The sequence below is a fragment of the Netta rufina genome, assembly GCF_964035555.1.
Source record: "Netta rufina genome assembly, chromosome: 7".
Lineage (NCBI taxonomy): Eukaryota > Metazoa > Chordata > Aves > Anseriformes > Anatidae > Netta > Netta rufina.
In genome coordinates this window covers 1259520-1285790 of record NC_140130.1, presented here as the reverse complement: position 1 = coordinate 1285790, position 26271 = coordinate 1259520, and the positions used below count along the sequence as shown (strand labels likewise).

General features: G+C 36.0%; 1 protein-coding gene across 3 annotated transcripts in view; it reads left to right on the top strand.

Annotated features, from left to right (window-relative positions):
- Positions 1-24754, top strand: part of CCSER2 (coiled-coil serine rich protein 2) — a 68329-nt gene extending 43575 nt beyond the window's left edge. For 2 of the 3 annotated variants that reach the window (XM_084290071.1, XM_084290072.1), the window contains exons 7-10: positions 2297-2383; positions 4590-4676; positions 5771-5869; positions 22111-24754. In XM_084290071.1, the coding sequence (XP_084146197.1) occupies positions 2297-2383; positions 4590-4676; positions 5771-5869; positions 22111-22932 (1095 nt within the window). In that variant the 3' untranslated portion in view covers positions 22933-24754. Of the gene's footprint in view, positions 1-2296; positions 2384-4589; positions 4677-5770; positions 5870-13568; positions 13654-22110 lie in introns of all 3 variants that reach the window. The other variant, XM_084290073.1, reaches the window with a different exon arrangement.
- Positions 24755-26271: the final 1517 nt, after the last annotated feature.

Sequence of the window (26271 nt, the reverse complement as noted above, 5' to 3'; positions counted from 1 at the left end):
TTCTAAAGTTGATGTCTTAATGGGTTATTTCTAGGCTACCAAAAATAACGTGCATATAACCAGTTGCGTTGTTTTGCAAATTCTGCTTTGTTCTAATTTCTTTTTTTCTTTGTATATGGATAGCCTTGTTCATGCTGTTTTTCTCCCCCATCTCATTTTAGCAATGCAATTATGAAAAAAACAGCAAAACCAAAGATTTGTACCTTAGTACTAGCATATGTTCACAAAAGGGTACTTAAATTTCCATTGATGGTGTTAGATCTGTGTTGTGTTTTTTTTTTTTGTTTTTTTTTTTTTGTTTTTTTTTCAGTTGTACTGTGTTAATTGTATATAATAAGATAATTAAAACAATGGTAAGGAAATTAGTGCAGATGAACATAGCTTTTTCGTTGGTTATCAGGTACAGCACAGGGCTTGAGTATTCTAATTTAATTGCCAGGAAATTATTGTCTTGCTTTCTTTGCAATAAGGTCATAGCCTACTGCTGTGAATGTCTTATTTCTCCAGTTTTGTGCATTTTATTTGTATAGCAGAGGTACCAGTTGGAAGTAGTAAGTTTGTCTTGGTTTGTATTTTTCCCTCCACATGATTCCTGTCACAGATGTAACTGTGACAGTCTGATGCACCTTTCCTTCTGAGTGCTTGGATTTGAGTAGTTATAATAAATACATGAGTAGTTAAAACAAAACAAAGTTGATGAAAACTGTTGGTTGCTGCTCCTTTCCTTTAGCATTTTAGAAATGTTTGGGTTTAAATGGTTCTTATCTTGGTTCTTATCTCTAATGCATAGTGGGGCAGAATAATTCAAAATATTTCCAAACACTTAGAACTATAGACTGCAAATTGCTGCTTCATCAGCCTGTCATGGGCTGGCAATCTGCCTGGGATGGACAAACAGCTACTTGTCAATTGACCTAAACCATGTGTTGGACAGTGTAAGCTGAGATACCTGTTATGGACTCAAAAGCCTTCAGCAACAAAGCTGGACAGTCTTGCTCAGAACAACCCGCGCCCCCCCCCCAAAAAAAAAAAAAAAAAAAAAAAAAAAAAAAAAAAGGACCGGGATGGTTTAAAACATAGATTTAAGTAATGGAAATTAAGCTAACTGTCTCTAGTATGATGGAAGCATTTTGGAACTGTATGCTTGTTCTTAGTATTTTGGTCTTTAAGTTTGTGATGGTTTTGCATGCAAATAATTAAATAATCAAATTTGATTTTTTGCATGCAGAAAATCGAATAATTTTGGCGGCAAACAATCAGTGCCTCTAGAAAAAAGTAAAGATTAAATGGTTAAAAATCACAAAATTAATTTTTTACTTTTTACATCCAGTCAATCTCTTCAATGTTTAATTAAAAATTTATAAGAATTTTGTTAAGGAATCAAAAAAAAATCAGATATATTCCTCGTGTATATAAAGGACATAAATAGGGCTATCTTTTTTTCCCCTCAGGTGATTTTTAGCATTTGAGCTGCACTTTTACCCTTGTGATTTTTTGGGACTTGCTGGCTCAGGCTTGTGGTTTTAGACAGATTTTGAGATGTGTTGATCTCATATTATATGTTTCAATATGTTCTACAAGTGCAATCCTAGGCAGTAAGGTCTTTGAGTAAAGACTTTTTGTCATGGCAGTGTAGGTGTTTAAGGACATACCTAAGCAGTTATCCTGTAGTGTCATTGCTGGTTCTTTCTGTTTCTCCTTGCTCTGATTAATTTCAGGATTTATGGCTGTCATTATAGGGGTGAAGAACACCCTTCCACGGTTCCAGTTCTCGTAATTGATATTCAGTTCTTATGGCTGTAAAATAATTTAGTCTTAAACTGTACACTGGAAATTCTTAACTAGAGAAGCAATATTTATAAGTTGAAGTATACTTTCAAATAAAATATTCAGTACTCATTTTAGAATGGGTACTGAAGGAAATGAAGCTTTTAAAATTATATAGTATTACTATTCCTTCCCGATTTAAACAAACAAACAAAAAACATAATGGCCAATATTTGCACAAAATCAATACGTTTTGACATAGCTACCTGGACAGCTTCATGAGGAGAGAGAAGCTGTTTGTGGCCCTTGTTTGGGCAGTGTACACGTGCTGCAAGGCACACATTCAAATCAGATGAAAACAACAGCAAGAAAGGAAAACTCACAGTGAGATGAGTCAGACGCTGTTGCAGGTTCTGCAGGGTTGATGTGTCTGTCTACATGTATATCCTTGAAAGAAAGTTGGGAAGAGTATGTTTTGTTTTTTTTTCCCCCCAATGAGTAATTTGATGATTTCTTCTTACTCTCTTAGAATGATGAGAATGTGTCACTCCAGGACATCACACTCTCAATTCCATCCAGTCCAGAACCACAAGAACCTGAGACAACTTACAGTAAGGTAAATGACACTGATTTACTCTCCAGAATAGATACAAACTTGCTTGTAAAAGGAAAATTAATTTTTATCACTGAAGTAATGTTTTTTGCATCTATTCAAATCTATTCTGTCAAATCAAATGTTGTTCAAATGAAAGGATTTATTTGACCTTCTGAAATACTGACTAATACCAGTACAGTTTAAATAATAACTTCTGATACTTGTAGTAGTTATGGCAGACTAAACTATAGAGTAACATCTTTCAAGATTTTTCTCAATTTGATAACTGTTAGAATTTGAAAAGACAATTTTTGCTGATGACAATTTTTGCTTTGAAGTATAATCATACCATAAGTTTTGTTACATGCTTTATTTCATGAGACTTTATGTTGACTTCTGGTCTGGTTTAAAATATCATTCCTCTAAAGCAAGTTTTTCCTGAAATACTGCAGGTAAAGCAAATGTAAGAACTTAAAAATTAACAGAATTAACCCTGCAAAATCGAAGTTGACTTACTGTTTTAGATTGGGTATTAAAGAGAGAAGCAATCACAATGGTTATTCCAGAAAGGAGCATCTTTTGTGGTCAGAGGACTGTGCTTTCTACAGTGTTGAAGTTTTGTGGAATTACTGGAGGCTATTACTGTAAAGTCAATAGAGAAAGATCACTAATCCTACGCTACAGTAGGAGAATAATACTTGTTGAGGAGTTGAAGTTGAAAATATATTTTGAAAGGGAAGAACACTTACAGTCCGATTTCTGTTTGAAAGTCACTTGTCCAAATCAGTGTTTAAGAGGTTTGCCAAAACCATAGATCTATGTACATGATCCTTTAACAATCCTGACTTCAACATTATTAACATTTCATATAGGACTTATTTTCTCTTGAATTGTTTGTCTGATACATTAGTTGAGCTTGTACTTCAACAGCCGTCTCCCTCACAGTCTTAGTTTTAAATTCTAAAGCAAAATATGTTGGTTTTTAACTTCACAGCAAAAAACAAAAGCTAGGTTTAGCTGACACTTTGAATTGTCATTTCCTTAATTGAAGTTAGCATATGGTTTAGAAAAACTGCATAAGAAATCCATCTGGATGCTGTCCTAAAGCAGTAACTAATAACATCTAGTCAAAATAAAAGAGAAGATGAATGATACTGAATGAAAGAACACCCCTCAATGTATGGCCTTGCTACAATGGCATAGCTGTGAAGTACGTTCAGATTACCATGTGATGAGAGAAAAAAATAAATCAAACTTGCATATATATATCTTATATATATATATATATGTATATATATATATTTTAAGATTTCTGAACTTTGCATGGTTTAAAGTTGTCAGTTTCTAGTAGGATGAATTCAAATCAATTCTGCTGTTTGCATTCTGGGGGCCCCAGAGCTGAATGCAGGACTCCAGGTGGGGTCTCATAAGAGTAGGGTAGAGGGACAGAGAATCATGTCCATCGACCTGCTGGCCACGCTGTTCTTGATACAGCCCAGGATGCAGTTGACTTTCTTGCCTGCAAGCACACGTGGCCAGCTCACATTTGGGCTTTCATTCACCAATATCCCGAAGTCTTCCTCAGCAGGGCTGCTTTCTATCTACTCATCACACAGGCTGTTACTGATGTTTGAGATTGCCCTGACCAAGCGCAGGACCTTATGCTTAGCATTGTTGAACTTCATGAGGTTTACACGAGCCAACCTCTCGAGCCTGTCAAAGTTCCTCTGGATGGCATCCTTTCCATTCAAAGCGTCAACACCACCACAGAGCCTGGTGTCGCTGGCAAACATGCTGAGGGTGCTCTCAATCCAACTGACCATGTTGACAACAAAGATGTTAGAAATATTTGGACTGGTATTATTTAATGTTGCTCACAGAAATACTACTAGAGGCAGTATTTAATGGTTACATTTTTTTGACACTCCATGACACGAGTTTCATGACTGACAGATGAATCCGTATTGAAATTGCAGCAGATTTACTTACACATTGTGAATGTAGGGAGTTGGTTAAACTCTCTTTAAAAGAGACTTCTAGTCAAGTTTCTTTGTTCTTAGTTGTATTCATCAGCCCACTTCACCAGGTGAAAAAAAATAAGGAAAGCATGTGCTAGTATTACTGCTAGGACACAACGAACACCTGAAGGAACATGTCCTGTAGAGGCGTAGAGTTAGGTTCTGCAGCCCATATGGAAAACTTCATATTGCCCAATGTTCTGTTGCAGACAGAAGATTTGGTGAATGAGATCAGGAAGCTTAAAGATGAACTGAAGAAAAAGGATGAAACAATCAACCGATTAGAGCATCAACTTGTAAGTATAATGTTAAATCCTTAACAAAATCCCAAGTACGTACTGCAGAGTGCAGGTTTAATAAGTAATTCTTACAAAGAATTTAAGAGAGCTAAACTTCTGACTTCAAGTATTTTTGTGGGGATCTTTAATTCAGTAGGGCCAGTCATGATTTTTTGTTTAATGTTAAGTTGACCAAAGAAAAGTTACGTCTCTGAAACTAGGGGACGCTTATCATAAATCGTGTCCAGATAAACACAGATACCCTGAGGCAAAATTGTTTTATGCCTCTTCACTTTTTGTTCCTGTTCAAAGTAAGCTTTGGGTTTTGCCATGTATGTTTCTGCATTTGGTTCCGCCAAACTAGTCTGGTATGACAATTCTTGCAAAATAGTCCTATGTTCTCAAGCCATTTTCCGAAGCTATTTTAGATAAATTGCTTTTTGTATTTACTTGAAACTCATTGATTGATCTTATCTCAACCAAAAGCACAAAGTAGCATGGAGGGAAGGGTATGATGTCACCTAAATGTATTTTGGGCTTTAGAAGAACATTTCTAATAGATTTCTGTGATGGGAATAATTTTTTCTTTGTGATTTCCTGTGCAGTCCATACCATATTCCATGGCTAATGAGACTATTTATAACTGCTTTCATAACCCTTTTTAAATTAATGGTAGTGAAACTTAATTCACACTATGGGATGTGTTACTGGATATGAAATCTCATTTTATAATAAGTTCTATAACAGTCCCCATGCACCTTCCTTTTGTTAAATGGTAGTAACATTTATGTTTCAATTTCTTCTTGATATATACTGAGTAAAGCTTTTGAACATACTGTTACCTACCTGTTCATCTTGATTAATTGCATATATTTGCAATTACTGCATTTTTTTGCATATGCATATGTATGATGGACATCTTTCAAGTACTCTTCGGAGAGGGAGACAGTCCTGGAGAATTAATTGTTAGATAAGCAATTAACACTAGACCAATACTCTATTTGTATCAATACAAAATAAACATGGTATTGACTTCTGGGCCTCAGTGGTGCTTTACAAGAATCTTACCTAGTCGTTTTCTAACAAATTCTCCTTTCTCTTCGGGGGTTAAGGCCACTAGATGTAACTGCCAGAGAGACAACCAAAAACCTTCAGGGGCAACGTCTGTGTGTGCTGATAAATTTACGCAAACCTCCTGGAGAAGGAGTTCTGTGAGTAAAACTTGCCATTCCTTCTTGGTTATTACTTTGTGATTCACTCCCCAGTTTTATTCTTAATTTTATTATACAAGTTGGCTGGCCTTATTTAAGAGATTATACTCTTAAATGAGTGATTTATTCATACATCCTTACTCCTGTGCCTACCGTACACATTCTTTTGCTGACCTTTTCTTATTTATAAGTTTAATACCAACTTCTATTTTAAAATGTATAATAAAATTTTAGAATTCTGTGCTTAATCATATTTTGCACTACTTATGTTACAGGCAGCCCAAGCTGTATATCTAAGCATACATTAAGACATTTTCCTATCTGATTTTCAAGTCATAGGTATTCATATCTGTTTTTTGTTGTTGAAGTTTCATTGCTGCTGTGCACATGTTTGTAGAAAATTGTGTGTTCTAACTCTCAGTCCCTAAATATAAAAGACAACAGCAACAACAGCAAAGTTAATATTTTTTTCAATAATTCACTTGAAGAGTTTAGCTTATTCAAAAACTTATTGGGTGAAAATCACTCTGACAAAGGACGTGTTCATTCCCATATGTTGTTGCATGGATCATATTTGCTTGTTATACAGCATTGTTAAATTCTTCAAGGATCAGTAATAGAATACTAAAGATGATGTGAGGGGAGGCAACACTTCTAAAAAATAATGAAATGTCTTTGAACAAGGCTTTTATCAGTCACCAGCAAATAGTCTTCAGATCATAATCTTGTAGCTACTGCTTCTAGAGAGAGAATCCGAAGAGACTTCTTTGAAAGATGAAAAATGGATTAGAATTCTTGTTTCCTTTTACCCTGCCCCTAGTTATTTGATGTCAGATCGTAGTAAAGATGAATTGCCCCTGCCGGCCCTCTGAAACTATTCTTTTAAGTATATAGTGCTAGGATAGAAGTATGATTAGCAGTTGATAGCGAACACTTTTTTTCCTGTTGAGACCTAGCTTTTCAACATTTTCTCTAGAAAGCACCCGAAGTAAAGAGAACATAATCTTAACTGTCTCTTAGTTTGCTCTGGCACTTCTGTTCCAGTAAGTAAATGTAATGTCCTTGATGTTTGTTCCATTCTGTTATCCTATGTCTTTGGAGCTCTTGTACTATTTCTTTTTCCCAGATTTTAATTTAATCTGTGACATTCATATAACATTTTTCTACACTGATACTGTGCCTGAGTTAGTGGTTACTGTTGGTGGTCCTTTTTTCCAATCTCATTTTCAGTGTAAATTCAGAGACAGATTAGTAACAGTTAATTTTTAACTGCTGACTGCAGAAGCTTCAGTTTGAGCAACCTGTATTACTAATTTGTAAGACAAAGATATTGGAGGAGATGGAGAAAGGGAGGAAACTAAGACCTTAAATCTCAGGTAAAGGATTCATTTAACCCCATTATCTCTTTCTTCAGGATGAAGTACGCTACTTTGAACTTATTCAGTACTTCTGCTTGAGAATACACTATTGTCATACGGAAATTTATTCAGGTTAAGGGAGAATACCTTTTTAAATAAAAAAAAAAAAAGGATTTACAGCTTTGTTCCTGGTTGGGTGTGTCTTTATATACGTATATGTATACACATAATAAACCTCTAAGTATTTTTATCTTTATATGTTAAATTTCTCAAGACCATTGATAGTGGAACTGGAAAATGCGAAGTATTGACAAATGTTCAAAACAAACAGCTTTTCAGGTACCGTTATTTGTAAATATTAGCTCAAAACATTTTTGGGCAGAATGCTTATAGAATGACTCCATGAAAGTTAAATAAGAAGACATTAAAAACAAACAAAACCCCAAACAAACAAATGGACAGTAGCTTAAGGCAGGACTTCTTAAAGGGCAGCAGTTTTGCTGCTGTAGCCAAGATCCAGTTCTAATAATCAGACCTCAGTTTTCTGGTTTAAGAGTTCCTCTGCTGTATGCTTTATTGCATGGTTTAATATAAGTAGAATAAATATAGATAAAGCCTTGACATTAAGTCATTGTCAATCTGGAACCCAATAACAAAATGTCACTTGCAGTGGAAAGCAGAAGTAAGCTACATTTTCTTGAGGTATCTACTTTATTCTAACAGTTCACAAATTCTAGTAGAACTGTTAACTGTATGTTAATTTGTGAAGCATAAATAAGTCCTTGAACATACTAAGTAACTTTTTCAAGAAGTGCTTCCAGAAATGTGCTTAAACTTTGTTAATGTAGTGGTATATAACAAATAGTTGCTGGAATAAGCCAGAAAATAGTGAGAGTGGAAATCAGCTGTTAGAAGATCTCAGAAATTTAAGACCATGTTAATTGCAATAATTTATTGCAACATTACAATCTACTTAAAATAGCTGATATTCATGATTGCTTATGGTTTTCCTAGTGAATAGACACGTAAGTATCATTAAATGTATTCTTTCAAAAATTTTATATTATCGGTTTGTTTCTTTATTACCAGATACAGTTCTACAAAATGGCCAATGTTGATGTGAAAATAAATTTGGGGTTATTCTTAATAGAGACTGCAAATTTTTTGAAATTACTTCTATGGGGTGCAAGGGTTATATTTAAAGGTAAATATGTACATAAATATGAACTGTGTAACTTTAGGTTAATTGTTCAAACCTGTTTTGAAATGTTTTGAAAACTGGGCATATTAAAATTTAATAGCTACTTATTGCCCAGTCACACTCCAGTTGTTACATAGTACATCCCGTGTCCTGCAAGTAAGCTAAAAATGACAATTTAGAGGCAACCATTCTTTTTGGTTAGCCATCCACAGAATAAAGTCTTGTGCAGGTATTGAGTGCCAGGGTAGAGCATGACATGTCTAGACAGATTTTATATACATCTCTTATAGTGAATTCACTTCTAGTCAGTCTATTCCTTCTGTTTAACTATCATGAGAATAATAAAAATAAAAACTTGATGGAAATCTTGAATACAAAGTTACCTGAGGAATTTAATGTTGATGGAGAAAGCTTACAGGGAGAAAAATATGAGCATCTGTTACCACAATTGTCTTGCATGTTTTGCAGCATTGTTTGTGTAATACAAAATAGTGAAAGATACTGAGATTTTAAAGGTACTAACAGGGGTTAGATGTCTTCAATTTCTATTGTCAAGTTATTTGATGTCGTGAACTAGAAAGGTTGTTTGCAGATGCTGAGAAGTAAAGTACATTAAGCTAACTATAAACCCCTGAATTTGGATGAACATGCCTGTAAAAAAATTCTGGCCCTGAGGTCCAGTTCCTTAGCAGAACATGATTCAAGTGCTCTCCTGTGCCTTGAAACAGTGAATAGGAACAGTAAGAGCTGACTTTCTCCACTGTCTCAGAATAGCAAGTAGTGATGAGATTTATTTTGCTTCTTAAAGGTTATATGTAATTGCACTCTTGTCTCTGGTAAAACAATAGAAAAACTCAGTGTGCACAGGAGCATGCATATTCTTGTTCTTTGCTACACCTCTTTTCTACTTCTGTGCTGAGATACTCTTTACCTTCCATTAGTGTATTGTTCCAGCTGCTTGTTCCAAGGCCTTGCACATCAGTTGTTGTGGTCAACCTTCATAATGCTTTGGTTGTCTTTGTATTGTTGTCTTCGAGTATTTTCTTCCCTGAGCTATAAATCTTCAGTATGCTTTGACTCTGCAACTTCAAATTTCCAGGTATTGAAGCCTAGTTGCTATGTAAGTGTTTATCTTCACATCTGACGTAGGTTTCTCCCATTGTCCAGCACTTCTCTGCTGTGCTGTTCACTTGCTGGTCTGTTTTAACATACTAACAAAAATACCACTAATGCATGTACTTTCTTGGCAACAAAGTACCATGACTGGACTAGATATTCTTCTTGTGCATCTGCTTCTTGCTTTGTTCCAGTGATGCTGCATGACACGTAGGCATGTGCAGAGCACAAGTCCTTTAAATCTTACACAGCGGTTCTTGTTTGTTCAGTCTACAACCAGCACATAAAAGTCGGTGTTCTGTACTTCCAAAAATACCATTGCATGTCAGAGCTGCTCATTTATAATCTTCCTGGGTGGTAGGCTAGCAAAAGGAAGCAGCTGCAAAAACATTTTGTTTTCATTGATACTTGGAGTATGTCATTGTAAATTTGTTCATGAGGTAGTGCTCTGAGTTTGTGTGGGGCAGCTGGCAAGGCTAGGTGAGACAGCAAAGATAGACGTGGATAAAAGTGGCCTTTTCCTGCATTTGTTCCTGTAACAGGAAAGACATTTTAAAGCAAAGCAGTAGTGGTTTTGGATATCGGTGTATCCTTGGAAAAATAGCTGCAATGTTTGGCTGTTGGTCTAAGATTACTGTGCAGCAGTACCTTAGTACTATTTCTCTTGTCCTGCTCTGGCAAAAGCAGTTGCTTTTATTCATGTGATTGCTTATTCTAAGGTTGAGGTCTTTTCCTAGCAATGGAAAACTCTGGCCTTAATATCTTTGTAGTAGCAGTTTTCTAAAAACGAATCCTCCTGGCCCCCACCAGGTTTTGCAGTGCAGTGAAGGTCAAAACTTCAGGGTCAAATGTTTTAGCTGCAATTGTACAGTTCCTCAGGTTCTGTGAAAAACATTCATCACTTTATTCTGGTTTGTAGGCTGCTTGATGATCTCAATTGCTCTCGTTTTTCCACGGTTTTCCTGAGTATTTTGCCTGGTACTAAATTCTGAATCACTTTCCTGTTGAAATGTTTTTGTTGTTTCACAATTTCGGTATCTGGGAAATGAGAGGAATGGGACTTCGGTTTAGGGCCCAGATGCACATAACAGCTGAGGGGAGGAACTGTGGGGACTGCTGGCTAACAGTAAAGTGCAGGTGTAAAGACCTGCATCACACTAAGGTTCAGGACCCAGAAGAATATTATTGGTTTTTGCACTTTTGCATAATCCATTTTTTTAAATAAACACTTAGATAAGTTGTGTTCTCATCTTTCAATCCTACCATTGTTTGCTTATTATATTTAGAGGTTCTTTAATAGTCAAGCAAAAAAAAAAGATTGTTTTTCACATTTCTTCCCCATATTCATTAGGAAACTACTATTTTCTGTGTGTTTTAAACATATGCCATAATCTAGGAGACACGCTTATTTGTGTGTATGTGTTTTTTTCCTGTTCTTTGGATTTCTTGGGAGCATCAGCATATGTCTGCCTAATGGGGGAGTGAATGTGAGTCATTCTAGAAAGAAGAGCTTTGTAGATTTCGTTGCTGAAGTTCTGTAAAATACTATTATAAGTAATCTTTTCTTAAGCCAGCCTTACTGTCAGATACCTCTCTTAATGTAATATACTTGAGGATCAGTACAGTCTTTATCATTAAAAAAAAATCAACTTAAAATACCCACACTAATAAATTCCCAACACTGTATTTCTTGTTCCTTATTTGGTTCCACTGATGTTGATTTTTAATTACTTTATTTAATGTACAATTAGGCAATGCTATTGTGATTTCTACAAAGGAGAAATTTAGCTTTTATTTGAGATTACATTGCTCCATGCAGGCCAATCTCTGAAGACTGCTGTCGGAGGAATAGCTGGTTCTGCTTCTCAGCTTATAGAATGTTCTCTGGCATCAATGCGAAGGGAACTGAACCATGCCTGGCGAGCGGTTTAGTTTAGCAGGCAAAACACTGAAAGAAGTTATTTGCCTTTTCTTCATTTCCTTCTCCAGTCAATAAGTAATGATTAAATACCATGAAGAATTATGGAGAAGACTGTATTTGGGGCTGTGCTTTGAAGTGCTAATATGAATGCTTAAAAAGTACTGGAATGTATCAAGACATCTAAATACATCTAAATACTTTTATAATAATATCATAACTTTTGTAGATCAGCTGGCTTGTACTTGTCTTAATCTCTTCCTTTAAAGGAAGGAAGAGGATATAGAATTTTCACTACTCCTCTTTATTTAATGCCTTAATGTCAAAGAAATCTAACAGGAAAAATACCAAACACCACTAATGACAAAAAAAAACACCACCACACATTGCCACGTTGAAGAGGCCTTTAGAAGATGAGACCTGTACCTGATGATACTGGGCTTTCTGCAGTCTGGAGATTGTGTTTTGTTTAGATGTTTAGAGAATGGAAAGTTTTTTGTTGTTGTTCTTCCACCCTGACAGGATAAAATGTGAGCAAACCTACTACAGCTGGCCTGAAAAATGTAGTTGTCTTTTGTACAGTGATCATTTCATCTTGTTTCTAGGAATATTTCTGTTTTAAAGACAATATATTACATTGTTTTGTAATACCGCTTGACTGAAACTAGTTATGTTCTTTCATGCAGCAGTCTAAAAATTGTGTGAACGTTGATGACTACTGATGGAGGACTGTAAGAACATGTTAAATAATCAGCATCTCCATCTAGAGATAATTGGATAAAAAAAAATTCTTGCAATTTCTTTCAAGTAATTGTTCTGTCTCAGCTTCTGAAGAATCAAGTAGTCTTCTCAACTTTTTCCTTTATTTCCTGTTCTAGTTTGTGTTCTAGCTAACAAAGTCCAAGAATTGATTTAAATGGGATGCATTAAGTTATGTTTTAACAGGAATGAAACTTGGAGTAATGATGGGTAGAATCTAATTAGATGAAGACAAGTGGTAGCTTAAACTTCTGCTGGGATAAAGAAAGGAAAAATATTTTTGTAGAAATAATTTGATGCTTAATAATCTTTTAAAAGAAGCATGGAAATAAAATATTGCTGAATTATTTGTCCAGCCTTGGACAAAGGGCAATCTGATGTGCAACTGATAGGCCAGCAGAGAAACAAGAGGAGTGGGGCAGATGGTGTTCCTGTCACTTCTGATTGAGATGCTTGTTCAGATGTATTATACCTGCTGTGTAAGGGAATGCCACAAATGCTTGCTCTTGCTGTTTGGTGGTTACTGGTAGGCAGGAGGCAGTGGCAGTCCTTATTCTCAGCACCAGTATTCCAGAGTGTGCTGAAACAGATGTTTTCAATTGGTAAGTAAAGGGATAGTAAAGACTTAAACCTGTCTTACAGAAATAAGAAACCAAGATTGTCTAACTTAAAAGGGTAATTCCAGCTTGGGTAGGTTTCCTTTAAAGGGAAAAATCATAAACTACATAAAGCGACTTTTCCTTGGGTCACTTCAGTTTCCTGAAACATCTGACAGCCAAGCCTTGCGTGTCATTGACTTACATAGTCACAGTTCTCTGATCCTGTAGAAGAAAGCTCAAGCTCTTAAAACGAAACACAAGGAAAACATTTAAATGCCACCTCTCCTCTTTCACATTAAATAATACTATCAAAATGCACCAGGCTTTGCTAGGAAATGTTTTTTGAGATAGAATCTTTTTGTTGTAAACTGAAGCTGGTTGTTTTCCTAGTGGCTTGGTATTGTTCACCAATGTACTAATCAGGGAGACATTTTAAAAACATTTCTGAAAGCTATGAAAATAACAATTGTAGCAGCCATTTTAACACGAAAAGTTCAGCTCCTATATTTCTCCATTAAAATAACAGAAATGTTACATACCTATTGAATTCAAATGGATGTGTATAAGACTTCTGGCTAGTTTAGGGTATTGTAATGTGGACTTTAAGGCTGCCTTAAAGTGGCAAAACTGTGAATATAATGATGCCTTTCTGGGGGAAAACAGAAAAGGTTGGTGTGGCTTTTTGGTGTCTTGTTTTTCCCTGTTCTCTTTTTTTATTATACTTCTCCCCCTCTCTCTTTCTGCACAGGGTGGGTATTCTGCTCCCTCCTTCTCTCCCTGGCAGGGCTCATTCCAGGGCATCCCTCGGACTGTTCCACCGCACCGCAGACAGAGTGAGTCTGTACCTCTCACTCATCTCCCTCACTGTGTTCCAGTAGAAGCTTTCCCTTTGCACGCACTGTTCATCTCGTAGTATCCTCCTTTTCAGGCAGATTTACAGGCATACACAACAGTCTGTGGCTAACCAAATTGCTTCCTTCACCCAGCATATAAGCAGCTACAACTTAGAGCTTTATAACAGATATTAAACGCTGATTTACTTCAGCATTTCCTCAGGCAAAACCAAATAGGCCCCCGTTTCCCGTCTCGTCTTAACATAATTCTTGCTTGCTGCATTTTTCCCTTTTTCATGGCCGTAATATACTCTCCTATTTGTGTGTTCTGTTTGCTCATGAGTCTGCATGTATGCATATGTGGATGTATTTACATAAATGTGTTGTGGAAGTACATAAAAATATTGGTGAGAAAAGTAATTGTCATTGCCTCTCACAAGAAGTTTTCTTAACTTACAGAAGAGCTTTCCTGAAACTAGTGTTTTTTTCCTCATGATGTTCATTGTAAAAAGACTTCTAATACACTGAAGTGGCTGTTGCAAAACCTGCATGATTTGCTAACATTGCTTTTGTGCTAGCTATAAGACGGGCTGTTTTGAGATGCTTTTGTTCTCTTGGCTTGGATCTGCAAAACAAGACAATTGCTGATTTTAAAAATGTGTGCTTACATAATCATAGAGAACTGGTAAGTCTTATTTTGTGCTTGGGTATTGCATTGTAAACGGTTAATTGTTCAGAGAAATATAACTGGTTAATAAAGCTGAAGTTATATTTTAAAAACTTACTGTAATTTGAAAATTACAGTGTTTGCTTAGCAATGTCTAAGAGTGTATTTGGACAGGAAATGCAGTAAAATTATGGAAACACTAAGATTTCCAGGCCCAGCAGAGATCTGAAGAATAAGCTGCACCTTGGAAAACTAAGCTTACATCTATTTCGTTATTTGAAATAACACTAAGATTATTTCAAATGCAAGAAAAAAAATCTTGTAAAATATCTCAAATTGTATTTCAAATACTCTCTTGACGTTTCTGTGACAGTATTCATTCAATCAACTCACCAGGAATGCACTCCGTGTCTCATAGGCTTTTCTCTATGCCATAGAGGGATTTGCTTTGTTTCTGTGTGTGCATATGTGTAAGTGTAATGAATGTAGAAGCCCGAAAGAATGTAGAACCCCAAAAGCTGATCATCGTGTGGTCTGTTTCTGGCTAGAGGGCAAGCCGTAGCACAGCATAGCTAGGTTGCTGTGCTGTCAGCAGAGAAATACTTTGTAAAGAGAGGTATTAGATCTGAGGAACATATAAATACCATGTTTTGGGAGCTTACCAATCATAGTCAGAATGGGATGGTGCTGTCCAAGCTGCCAGATGTGTGCATCTGTTGCCACGTTATTCACACCGACTGTTTTACAAAGAAGAAAACTTTGCTCATCTCTTCCCTGTTCTGAGCCCTGACTTTGTTCTTCCAGCAGCAGCAGCCTCTTTTTCAGGAACTCCATAGCGAACTTCCATTACTAAAGCTGGTTGGATTTTTTAGTATACATCTTATGTATTAAATTGTATGAATTGATAGTAATGGAAATAAAGTAGGTAAAAATTGATATGATTAACCTAACTGGTTATCAACCTAAACTCTAATTGCTGCTCAGGAAAATGTTTTTTTTAATAATTGTTTCTAGCATTTTTCTTTGTCAAAGTATTTATCTTTTTGATCAAGGCTGAGAAAAAAATAAATTAAGAGGTAGGTTGGAAATTCATCTGACACTCACAAGGTCAGTGACTTTTTTTTTTCTTTTAGAGCAGGGTCCCATGAAGTAGCATACTACTAGAATTATCATTAGCATCCTTCTGTCCCCACACTACATCTTCCCTAGGTTTTGTGGTTTTAAGTCTCCTGTCTTTTGAGTTGGCAGGGAATGCCAAAGGAGGGGTTTTGAGGCAAGTGGTGAGCTGGGTGTCACCACTAAGAACAGGAAAAGCTTACAGTCAAACTGATGTTGTTTTGCGATAATATAGAGAAGGTGTTGGGACCACAAAGGAATCTCAGTTTTGTTTGGCCATTTTTTTTTTTGTCTGGAGATGCTGGAATTCAGGCACTTCTGTAAATTCTGCCCAAAGTCTGCATGAACCGGAGCACCAGACGTTCTGTCTCAACACCAGGGAGCATTTCCTTACTGCACAGGTGATGGAGCGCTGCCACGGGCTGCCCAGACAGGTGGTAGACTCCTCTTTAGGGATCTTCAAAAGCCACCTGGATGTGGTGCTGGGCACCCTGCTCTGGGAGGCCCTGAGCAGGGGGTTTGGCCCACATGGCCTCCGGAGGTCCCTGCCAACCCCAACCATTCTGGGAGACACTGAAATTCAGGATTCCAAACCTAAAATAGCATCTGCACTTGTGAATGATGTAGGTTTCTTTGCTGTCTTGTTGATAGGTGATGGATACATAAAACACTTGCAAACACAGTAGATTGAGGGTATAAATCTCTAAATTGTTCCTATTTAGTTTACAGCAGCCATAAAAGTATAGCATATACAGGACAGGTACTATCTCCCTGCTATGTAATATTATAATACTGTCATGTATACAGTTTAGTTAGCACCAGTTACAGGGTCACCATCCCTACTGCTTAAGTTGTCCTAAGAGCCTGCCATAACACCTTGTTACTGTGCTTTGGAATTGGATACTGTGTTTTGTAATTTCAATGAGAGCTATTTTTGTAGTACTTTAACTTCCTGTTGTTTCAACAGCCTGAGAAACAATTCAGCATTTTATATTTCATAACCATTTCCCAATAATACAATTTCATTCTTAAAAAAAAAAAAAGAAAGAAATCAATGTACGGTTTTTATTCATATAATTCGTGTTGAACTCGGCTCTTATGCTGTGTTCCTGTTTTTTCTTGGTAGTAGGATATATATCTTGATGACATAGCAAGCTTTCCTCAATGCCACTTGAAACTTTTGTGTTTGTATTCTGGAGCTTTACTGATGCAGCTCTAGAAATGCAGCATGTAGAATACACATTTTCAATGAACTGCCTATAAACTATTAAAATTAAAATATTATACCAGTTTCAGTAGACACCTAACCTCAAGTTCTTCTCCATGCAAAAACAGATGAAAACTGTTTTGTTGCTCACCTCAAGAATTGCAGTTCACATCTGTTTACTATGTACTTTGTGGGGAGATTTAGAGCTTCTGTATTAAAGCATTACAAATAAAGGTAATTTAATTCTAGCAGGTGATATGTAGGTTTTTATCACCAACAAGAAAGCTGCTGTATGCATGTTGACTATAAATCAGGTGCGTGCTTTACTTTTTCTCGCATTTTTTTAAAGCGGGGTATATTGCTTTACATTATCATGTGCTTCTGTGATTAATCTAAGACTTTATTGACCAATTCAAGTTCTTGGTATGGGGTGCGAAGTGTTCATGTTAGGAGGACAAATTTGCCTCAGAAAACTGCCTTGGAAGTTTTATGACCCTCATGTGAAGTGACAAAGTATTAAAAATGTCCTGGAATGATTATATTATTGTCCTTTATACATAACGTGTTTGTGCTGTGGGAGATTAGTGTGCAGCTTGGACTACAGTGGAAATGTTTCTTGTACCTAATTGGTTGTGTTTGCAGACAAAACTCAATTTTATTTGTGGTCATAATTTTGTTTGTTGCACATATATCAGAGTTTATGGATGAAATACCTGCCTTGATATTGCTATATATAATTTCCAGTCATTTTTCTTTAAGACAATATTTTTCTTATAGGAAGTTGTTTTTATATCCAGACTACACAGAAAAAAGTCCATGCTATGTCATATTACTAATTATTGTACTACCCTGTACAAGGGGGAATGATGGTTTGGAGAAGGAAAAAAAATAACACAATACAATCAAGCCCAATAAGAAAATACTGGGCTTGTTTTGTATTGTAGTTTGAGGTAATACAACATGCTGTAGAATACTGTTTCATGATTTTGAAATACAGGTGTGGTACAGCTAGATGGAAGAGAATGGGGGAAAAAAAAATCCACAATGAAAGTATTGACAAATGCTACAGATTTAAGGTGCAAAATCTTGGATTTTGCCATGGCAGTGAGATAAGGATGTCAGATTGATCAGAAACTGAAACACACACGGGGCAAGAAGGTTTGTCTTCTTCCTTGCTCCTTACCCCTTTCCAAAAAGAAGAAACTGATAGTTTGGAGTCTTCTCAGGCTCATGAGTGAGTTGCAAGCAAGATGGGTAAAGGCAGCAAGGTCAAAATATGTAATAGAGTTTATCTTATGACGTTGCTGTTCATTAGATACCTAACAATGTGTATATACGTGGATGCAGACATTTCTGTTGTATACATTTTTAATCATACACAAATTCTATTTACTATTCTTAATGGTATTTGAAGTGCAAGAGATGAAATATGTTAAAGACTTCAAGTTTGAAGAACAAAGGTGTTCTGTGCAAGTCTTGCTATAAATATTGTTCGTACTGCATTACTACTACTGCAACACTACTGCTATTTTTGTTTCTTGAAGATGGATTAAAAACAAGTGGGGGATGTGCTAATTGCAATTTAAATGATGAAAAGTTGCAGTTCTGTCATGGCAATTGCTCAGTGTTTTGTCTTGGTCCTCTGACATCATTGTCCTTGTCTTTTTCTTGTCTCTGCTTTCCCATTATGCCATTGGCAAGGAGTTGAGAAGTTAGTCCATTACTTCTGTGATAAAGCGTGGTACAGTACAACTTCAGATTTTTTCCCATCTCCTCCTCATGCATTTTCACTTTTTTTGCCCTGTGCATGATGCATGTCTATTGGAGATGTGCATGCAGTTCTGATTTCCCATTGCTTCGCTTCCTTCGTTCCTCAAAATACCACAGGGAGAAAATGTCTATATTTCATTCTGCAGAGTTATTGCATGGGGAATTGAGATGGGTATCCAGATTAGAGATAAAGAATAACCAAAGCAAAACTGAAGGGAATTTTATAGTAAGGATACTGCAAAGACTATTACTGTTATGGCCACACAGATACAACTACTTTCAGTATAAAATATTTGTATCTTTATTGGCTTTTTGTTGGAAAACTATCTCAGTGGTTCAGTACTGAATATTAATGGTAAACCTCTTTGCAGATGTGTTGTCACTTTTCTCTGGATGATGAGAGAAACAAAAGAATCTTAGCCTAATGCGATAGGAACTGTAATTTAGTCTTTTTGATGCATCAGTATATCCAAGTCTTTAAAACTCTTGCCATTACAGAAAAGACTGTTCCCTCATCTTACAAAAAAGAAATGCGTGCACGAAGCATTTTGTTTAATGTACTTTCGTTTTGGGGAGAATTAATTTTCCTCAGTTGCGTGGTACTAGAAATGTTTTAGAGTTCAGTTTCAGATTTCAGGAGTACCACAAAGGCATGCAGGTGTTTTTTGTCTCCCCGAACAGTTTACTTCTATTTTTGTCCAATAAACACTCCTAGAATGACAGTCTACACCAAGTCATAGTCTGTACCTCCCTGAAATATCCAAACAGTATTTAGAGCAAGGCAGATGACAAACTTGTTTAAGACTTCCATGAAATAAAATCTCCTTAGAAGGTGGAATGCTTCTTCCTATTCCCCCCTTCTTCTCATGGTGGATTTCACCAAGTGCTTATCCTTCTGCTGGTGCTTTCATTACTACCTAGTCATAATTTAAGCCTCCCTGATAAAAAGAAAATGTATGTATAAGGCAAAGATGTAAGCTGCGGATGAAGATAATGCAATCTTCAGTGTTGAATACCGTGTAAACATTTACTTGCATATTTTGGAAGTGTTTCTGCTTTCACTGTAATCTTGAGTGGTAATGTGTAGCAAACCGGATGGACTTAGACTAAATAGAAACTCAGTGTGAGGAAACAGTACAGTATTTAAAGCAACTTAGAGAAAGATGATACCATAGCTAATAGTGCCCTCCTCATAATTCTGTGCATGTAGCTGTTTTCTACTTTTGAATTGCTAACTTCATGAAAATTACACTGCTTAGACCCTTTTAGGTTATGAAAGATAATGAGGAAGGTACATAATTGGCTATTTTTCTGTGTAAAGCATTAAATGCAAAATTGTCAAAATGGAAAAGCTCAAATATCTCTTATCAAAAATATCATTGAAATATCATTATAGAAACCTTGTTTCTTTGGTGTATTGCATTTTTCTGTTAACTTCTTGTAGAAGTTTAATTTTTTCTATAACTTAAATTTTTTATTTCGCTGATTAGTATAACCGGCATTATTTGATATAAAGCTAAGATTTATAGAATCAGATAAAATAATTATCTGTATTTTTTTTAAGACTGGTGTTTAGAAACCCTTTCTAGGCGAGGGGGAAAAGTTTTTTGACAATTATTTTTATGTATTTGGATTTGACACAATACTGCTTGCTATAAATTTACTAATTTTTGCCTTCATTCAGATTAGAAAATCTGAATTACTTAAGTATTTATACAGTAATCAGGTATGTATTGCTTTGGTTTCTGCTCTCATTTTTAGCAGTTCTGTTATTGCAAGCATGGTCTCAAAACAATGAATCATTATGGCTAACATTTGTCTTTCAACTCCTAAGGTGGAAGGATAATGATTTCTGTAAACCATTACAGGAATACTGAAATTAGGAAAATGTCAGGAGGATTCTTTTTTTAAGCTGTAACTCTTAAAAAATAGAACTGCTTCTTGTGTTTATTGCTTCCCTTCTGTAGGATTGTTTGCGTAAGAAGGATAGTTCTGCATTTGACAGCACTCACAGAAATAAGGTAGTTTTGGCTAAGTAAGGAAAAACACATTACTTCTGGAGTAATGTTTTGATATTCATCTGACACTTAAAAAAAAAAAAATAATAAAATAAAATCTTCTTTACTTCTTTCGAAAACAATTTGTATTCAGACTGCTCAACATGTTTGCACTTACTTGTCTATTGCTTGCTGTTATCACCAGTCCAACTTAGATGTTGCCTTTCCTTACAGGCAGAACTGGTTATACTAAGTAGGAAACGCTCCAGTAAATCTGAATTAGATCAAGAAACCTTGGTATTTCTCTCATTACTATTAAACTTTTCTCTTGATGATGTACTTCTGAGGATTTGGTTTTCTGCAGTAATCCTGCTGGGTGAAAGATGAAAATCTAAAGAATATTGAGATACTCTCTCTTCCTAGAATCGACTTTGGCACGCACAATAATCACATTCTCTCTGCTAATTCTAGTAGCTAAAAAGACTACAGTTGGCTTTCCCATTTACAAGTTGAGGATAATTCAAGAGGATGACTGAGGTGACATAATCCCTAAAGATAAACATTATTGCTCTGTCATAGAACTGTATTTCACTCGTAAACAAATGTTATAAATCTGTCTACTGTGTCCGTACTATCACTTAGTAAGAATTCAGGTAGTTTCAGAAAACTTTAGGGATAGGAATAGCTTGTTGTAGTTGAGTGTCTTCCCTTTATAAGGAAAATAAGAAAATAATTCAAACCTGAAACTTGCTAAAAATTATAGTTTAAAGTTTACTAGGTTTGGGGGTTCGCCATGCATTGATTTATTTTTTTTTTTTAAATAATTCTTCCAAGATCTGTGTACAAGTTTAAGGTCCAAGATGTGTTTGTGTACACATTTAGTTTTTTTTTTTTAGAGGGAAGAGCAAAAAAAAAAATAAATGTAGAAATGACCCAGAAAGAGGTATTGGCATTTCTCGTCTGATTCTAGAATGCCTCTTCTGGCAAAATGTAAAGGCTTCATCAAGTTATCTTTATCTCCTTGGTTATTAGGGTGGCAGTATGCGATCTGTAGCTTCAAATGTATTTTGTACTGTTCTGTTGAAGATGGTTTCTTTATCAGTCCATTTGAGTTTATTTCAGTATCAAATGGTTGCCTAAATCTGTTCAGTGACCTAAATTACAGCATATCTGTATCCAATTTTCTGACCTTGGTTAGGTGAAGAAAACGCACCACAAATTCATGTGGTCCATTGAACTCCTTTCATGCCTGTATAGTGTGTAGCACTGATGAAAGTTTTGGGACAGCTAATTTGAGTGTGCAGTGAATAGAAATTAAAAGATGGATACAGTCTGATAGCTGTTGCAGTTGTTTAAGAACTTAAGTCAGAATTTGATCAGTATTTGTCATTCTTAGGGTGTACTGCAGACTAGGGCAAAGCCATCAACCAAGCCTTCTTCATGTTCTTACTTTAAGCTAATACATTTTTTTTCTGGTCTTTATGTTGCTGTGTATTTCAGTGATGGTTTAACTTTGCACCTAAGTTACAAATCATGTTTGTACATGTCCCATGAACCATCCTGTTTTATCAAGTCAAAGTTTTGATTTTAAAAAAGATATACAGCTGTTACCAAGCATCCAATCAGCATACTTTGGGTTCAGAATGTTATCTGGAGTTTCCTGTGCCTAATGTGTTATTGCATTCTTCTCTCTTGAACAGCCTCAAGTACTACAGCCTTCCAGCAGCCTTCCCAGTTCCACAGACCTCGCCCAGGGAAAACTAGTAAAAATGCCACATATCGAGGCCCACAGTGAATATTCTAAATATGGTGTGCATGAAAATGGCAATCATGAGAATCAAAATGCTGCAAGTGTGTCTCTTACAAATAGCCTGAATGATGTAAACACTTCAATGAACATACAATTAAACATAAAAGATGAGAGTACATCGTATTTAGAAAATATGAAAAATAAAAACACTGAAGACCCTGGAGAGGTGGCTAGTAATAAGGAAGGGACGTTATCATCTCGTTCTTGTTTTCAGACCTCTGCACGAGGTGATGCTAGAGAGGTGCAGACTGAGTTAGCTGTGAAAGGTCAACCCTCATTCACATACCAGGCTTCTCGGCCAAAGACTTTAAGAATTACAAAGCCCCCAAATGCTTTAGTGCCTCCTACAGCGGCTGTACTCGCACGATCTGCAAATCATTCCGCTGCTTCCAAGGAACCTGAGCTTCTACCATCAAGTAGTTCGACTCAGCTACAGCCAACATCTGGTCCAGATGATCTAAAGGGTAAACAGAGTCAGAAGGTGTCCAAACTTCGCCCACCAACTATGTCCTTTGTTAAATCTAAGCAAACGAGCAGCCAGAAATCCACACCGGTGTCTCAAGAGCCTCAAAACACCTGTCTGAAGACGAACATCCCAAAGCCACCAGTACAGAGAAAGGAAAATGTGCAAACACAGAATACCGTTGTGCATTCTGGGGACAGTTTGCTCTCTAATCGGTATTCCCGCCTCCCTAAACCAAAGACACATTGAGAACATACCTACATCTCATTGAATGGTATCTCATGTTAAATTACTTCCTATATATCAACTGCCATCGAGGTTGCTTTATCTACAGCCTACAAATCCGGAGTGAACAGCAAAAAGAGCATCTTCCTTTTGTGTTCGCGTATGCTATTGTTATGTTCTGAAGATCATGTTATGAGCAGTGCAGCAGTTCCTGAGTGTTAAATTGTATTGTAATTCTGTATTAATGATTGTATTGCACAGTGATCTTAATCATGTACTGAAGTCCAGTGACCATGAATACCGGAGTGCTGCACTGTGTATCCAGGAAGGCAGAAATCATTTCTTACCTCTGTTAACTTGATTAATTAGCTAATGAAATTACTATTTGGTTTAACTTCTTGGTTCTGAGTACTCGTTAGGCTGGAGTGGTAGAAAATTAGACTTATTAGTGGATGTTTTATTGGCCATAATTCTGACTCTGTATTCCAGAGGCCTATGCAAAAATCCTTGTATTTATCATTATCTCAAGACTGACATATTTAATGTTATTTAATCTGACAGGTTGGGTGGTTTGTGTTGTTTTGTTTTGCTGTAATATGAAGTTGCTCTGTTCTTTATTTATCTCATTTTCACTCTTCACAGACAGTAAGCAGATTTCACAGGGTGAAACGGATCTTCTCTCTTAAACATCATCATTTGTTAAGATACTGTGGTATGTTTGTATTGTGTTCAATAGACACATTACTGGCTAGATTCTTGAAATGCAGTGCTAGGGATACTTGTGCAAAACCTTATACAGGCTCTTATGAATTGGTGAATAAGGGGTCCATAACACCTATGTTGAGGTTGCACAACATGCATTTTAATTAATATATTTTAACTTTTATTGTACTACTTCTATTTATTGATTTCTGTTTAATATTGAAAGACTCTGAAGTACCTGACTTGAAATGTTTGCACAAACTTTGCCATATGGGTAAGGATTTGAAACTATTTTACGTAATAAAACTTGTATTAAAAAAAACTGCTATTTTTAAATAATGATGATAATGAATTAACCCCACTTACTTGCTTTGAGCAATCCTATTGTGTCCTAATCCAGAGCTGGTACTCTAAGAGTTTTTCAGAGATGTGTATTTTGTTTTTGGAGTTTTTTGTAAATTTTTTTTTTGTAATTTCTGAAGAAATGCATGGTAACTGGGAAGGAGCACTTTGGGGAAATAAAATAACAACAACAAAACGTTCTTCTGCTCTCGAGGAGAAGTTTTTTTTTTTTTTTTCTGAAAGTGGTCTGGAAATATGTGCCCGTTGTGGTGCAACTATGGGACCGTAACACATGAGCTGTGAGCTGAATATATGCATATCCATTGAGGAGTTCTGAGAATTTAACATTATGTCCCATCTCCTGTTCTTCACTTCTTTCCCATCGCTGAATCTTAGATGTTACTGCTATTTTTTCTACTCTTGAATTGATTTTTAAAGTGAGCAGCTGAAGGCTGTTGAAATTATTTCACTCCAAATCTGTTCCCATATGTCATATAATGACAAAAAAATGAAATATAGTAATAGTTTGTTCTAGTCTTTGCCTACAGGACACTGACATATTACAGTATTTTCTTTGAAACAATAAAGCATAATGGGTATAGACATTTCATGAGTATTTTCCATAATCAGTTTCTCTAATATAAGCCCTTTGACTAGGCATATCCTGATGGATACCTTAGTCAAATGGGTGAAGGATAAAATCATATGACTTGAATTTCTCAGTACTTAATGTCCAAGAAAGGTTTAGGATTTGTCATGCTGTCAATTCTTTTAACTGACAATGAAGTAGAAAAATGAGAAGCTCAGGGGGAAAGGGTAGGGTAGGGTTTCTATTTCAGAACTGCTGATAAGAATCTGAACTAAGAGACCTGCGGGAGGGAATTTCTGTTAATTGAGGGGCTGGGGTGAAGAGAACGTAACCAGGAAGTAACAAGAAGAACCTTGGCTGTTGTGTTTACTTTGACTTTATATTAACTGTAAGTCAAGATTGCTGTTACAAATATTCTCCAGAAAACTTACCTTTTCTTGCAAAGTATTGAAATAGATGGCCTTCAACGTAAACATGTGCTTTTGATAAGAAAATAATTTATTATTTTTTTTAATATTCCCCAAAATTAGCTCCTGGCAGCTAACTGTGTATTTCAAGAGTTCAAAAACTGCAGAGGGAATGATCAGATTCCTGATTTGTTTTCCGGTCCGTATAGACTTCCATGGAAGGTTGTTTTCTTTCAGGTTTACTTCCCTTGAAGAGAATTTATTTTATTTTTGGTTGTAAATGGTTTTGTTTAAAAAGATTATTTTCACTTAACGCTATTGACAGATGTTTCATCGTAAGTTCTGTTGCTTCTTACTCTGAAACTGTCACCAGTCTGTTTTAGTAGTGTTAAAATTTTTAGGTTTACAATTAAAAGTATAGATATCCATCAATCTGCACCTTTACTGAAAATTAAGGAATGAAGCGAAGAGATGATCAGTGTTTTCATAAAACAGAAGATGGTTCGTATTTTTTTCAGAAGAACAAAAATATTGTTTTCCCTGTTAAAGGAGCATAGCTAGATTATATTATTTGATGCAAATATATTGCATTTCCCTGTTTTGTTCTGACAGATTAGTAAGATGGAGCTGGAGAAATCATTATTTGATCACGGATAAGACGGATACTAGTCTGAATTGTTCGTATTCAGCTGCTGATCTCTCATATCGTTAAAGACAACTGCGTAATTTGGCTCTTCTGAGTTATCCAGGGAAGGCTCTGTTGCATGTATAGTAAGTCCAGAGTACGAGCAAAGCCTGTCAGCAGATGGGCAAATGGGAAGAGTAGCAGTGAAGTTTGAAGCCTTGCTTCAGTGAAGGATGGGTTGGGAGGAAATGGGTAAGAGGGTGTTGTGTTGAGCTTGTCAAATGGGATTAAGGAAGTATTTTCAGGTAATTTATCTACTTTATGAAAATTGCAGATGTATTATCAGTATGTGTGCAGATTATCCTCAATGCATAAATCGAAGGATTTGGTATCTTTCAATTTTTGTTTTTAGATATCTAAAACTGGTTTATTGCAATTTTTGATGTCTTATTCTTTTGTGCAATATTCACAGAAGTATTAAACTACTGTTCAGTATGTGTGTACAGAGGCAATTACATGTTTTAACAAGTGAATAAACACAAGAAAAAAACAGAAATGCACTTTAAATGAGCTTTATTGCTTGGAGTTGTGCCTAAAATAATCTAGATGCCTCCTGCTGCGTGGCTTTTGTTTGAAACTGATTTCCCTGCTAGTGTTGCTGTTTCCAAGGTATCTTCACATCACCTTCACATCATTGC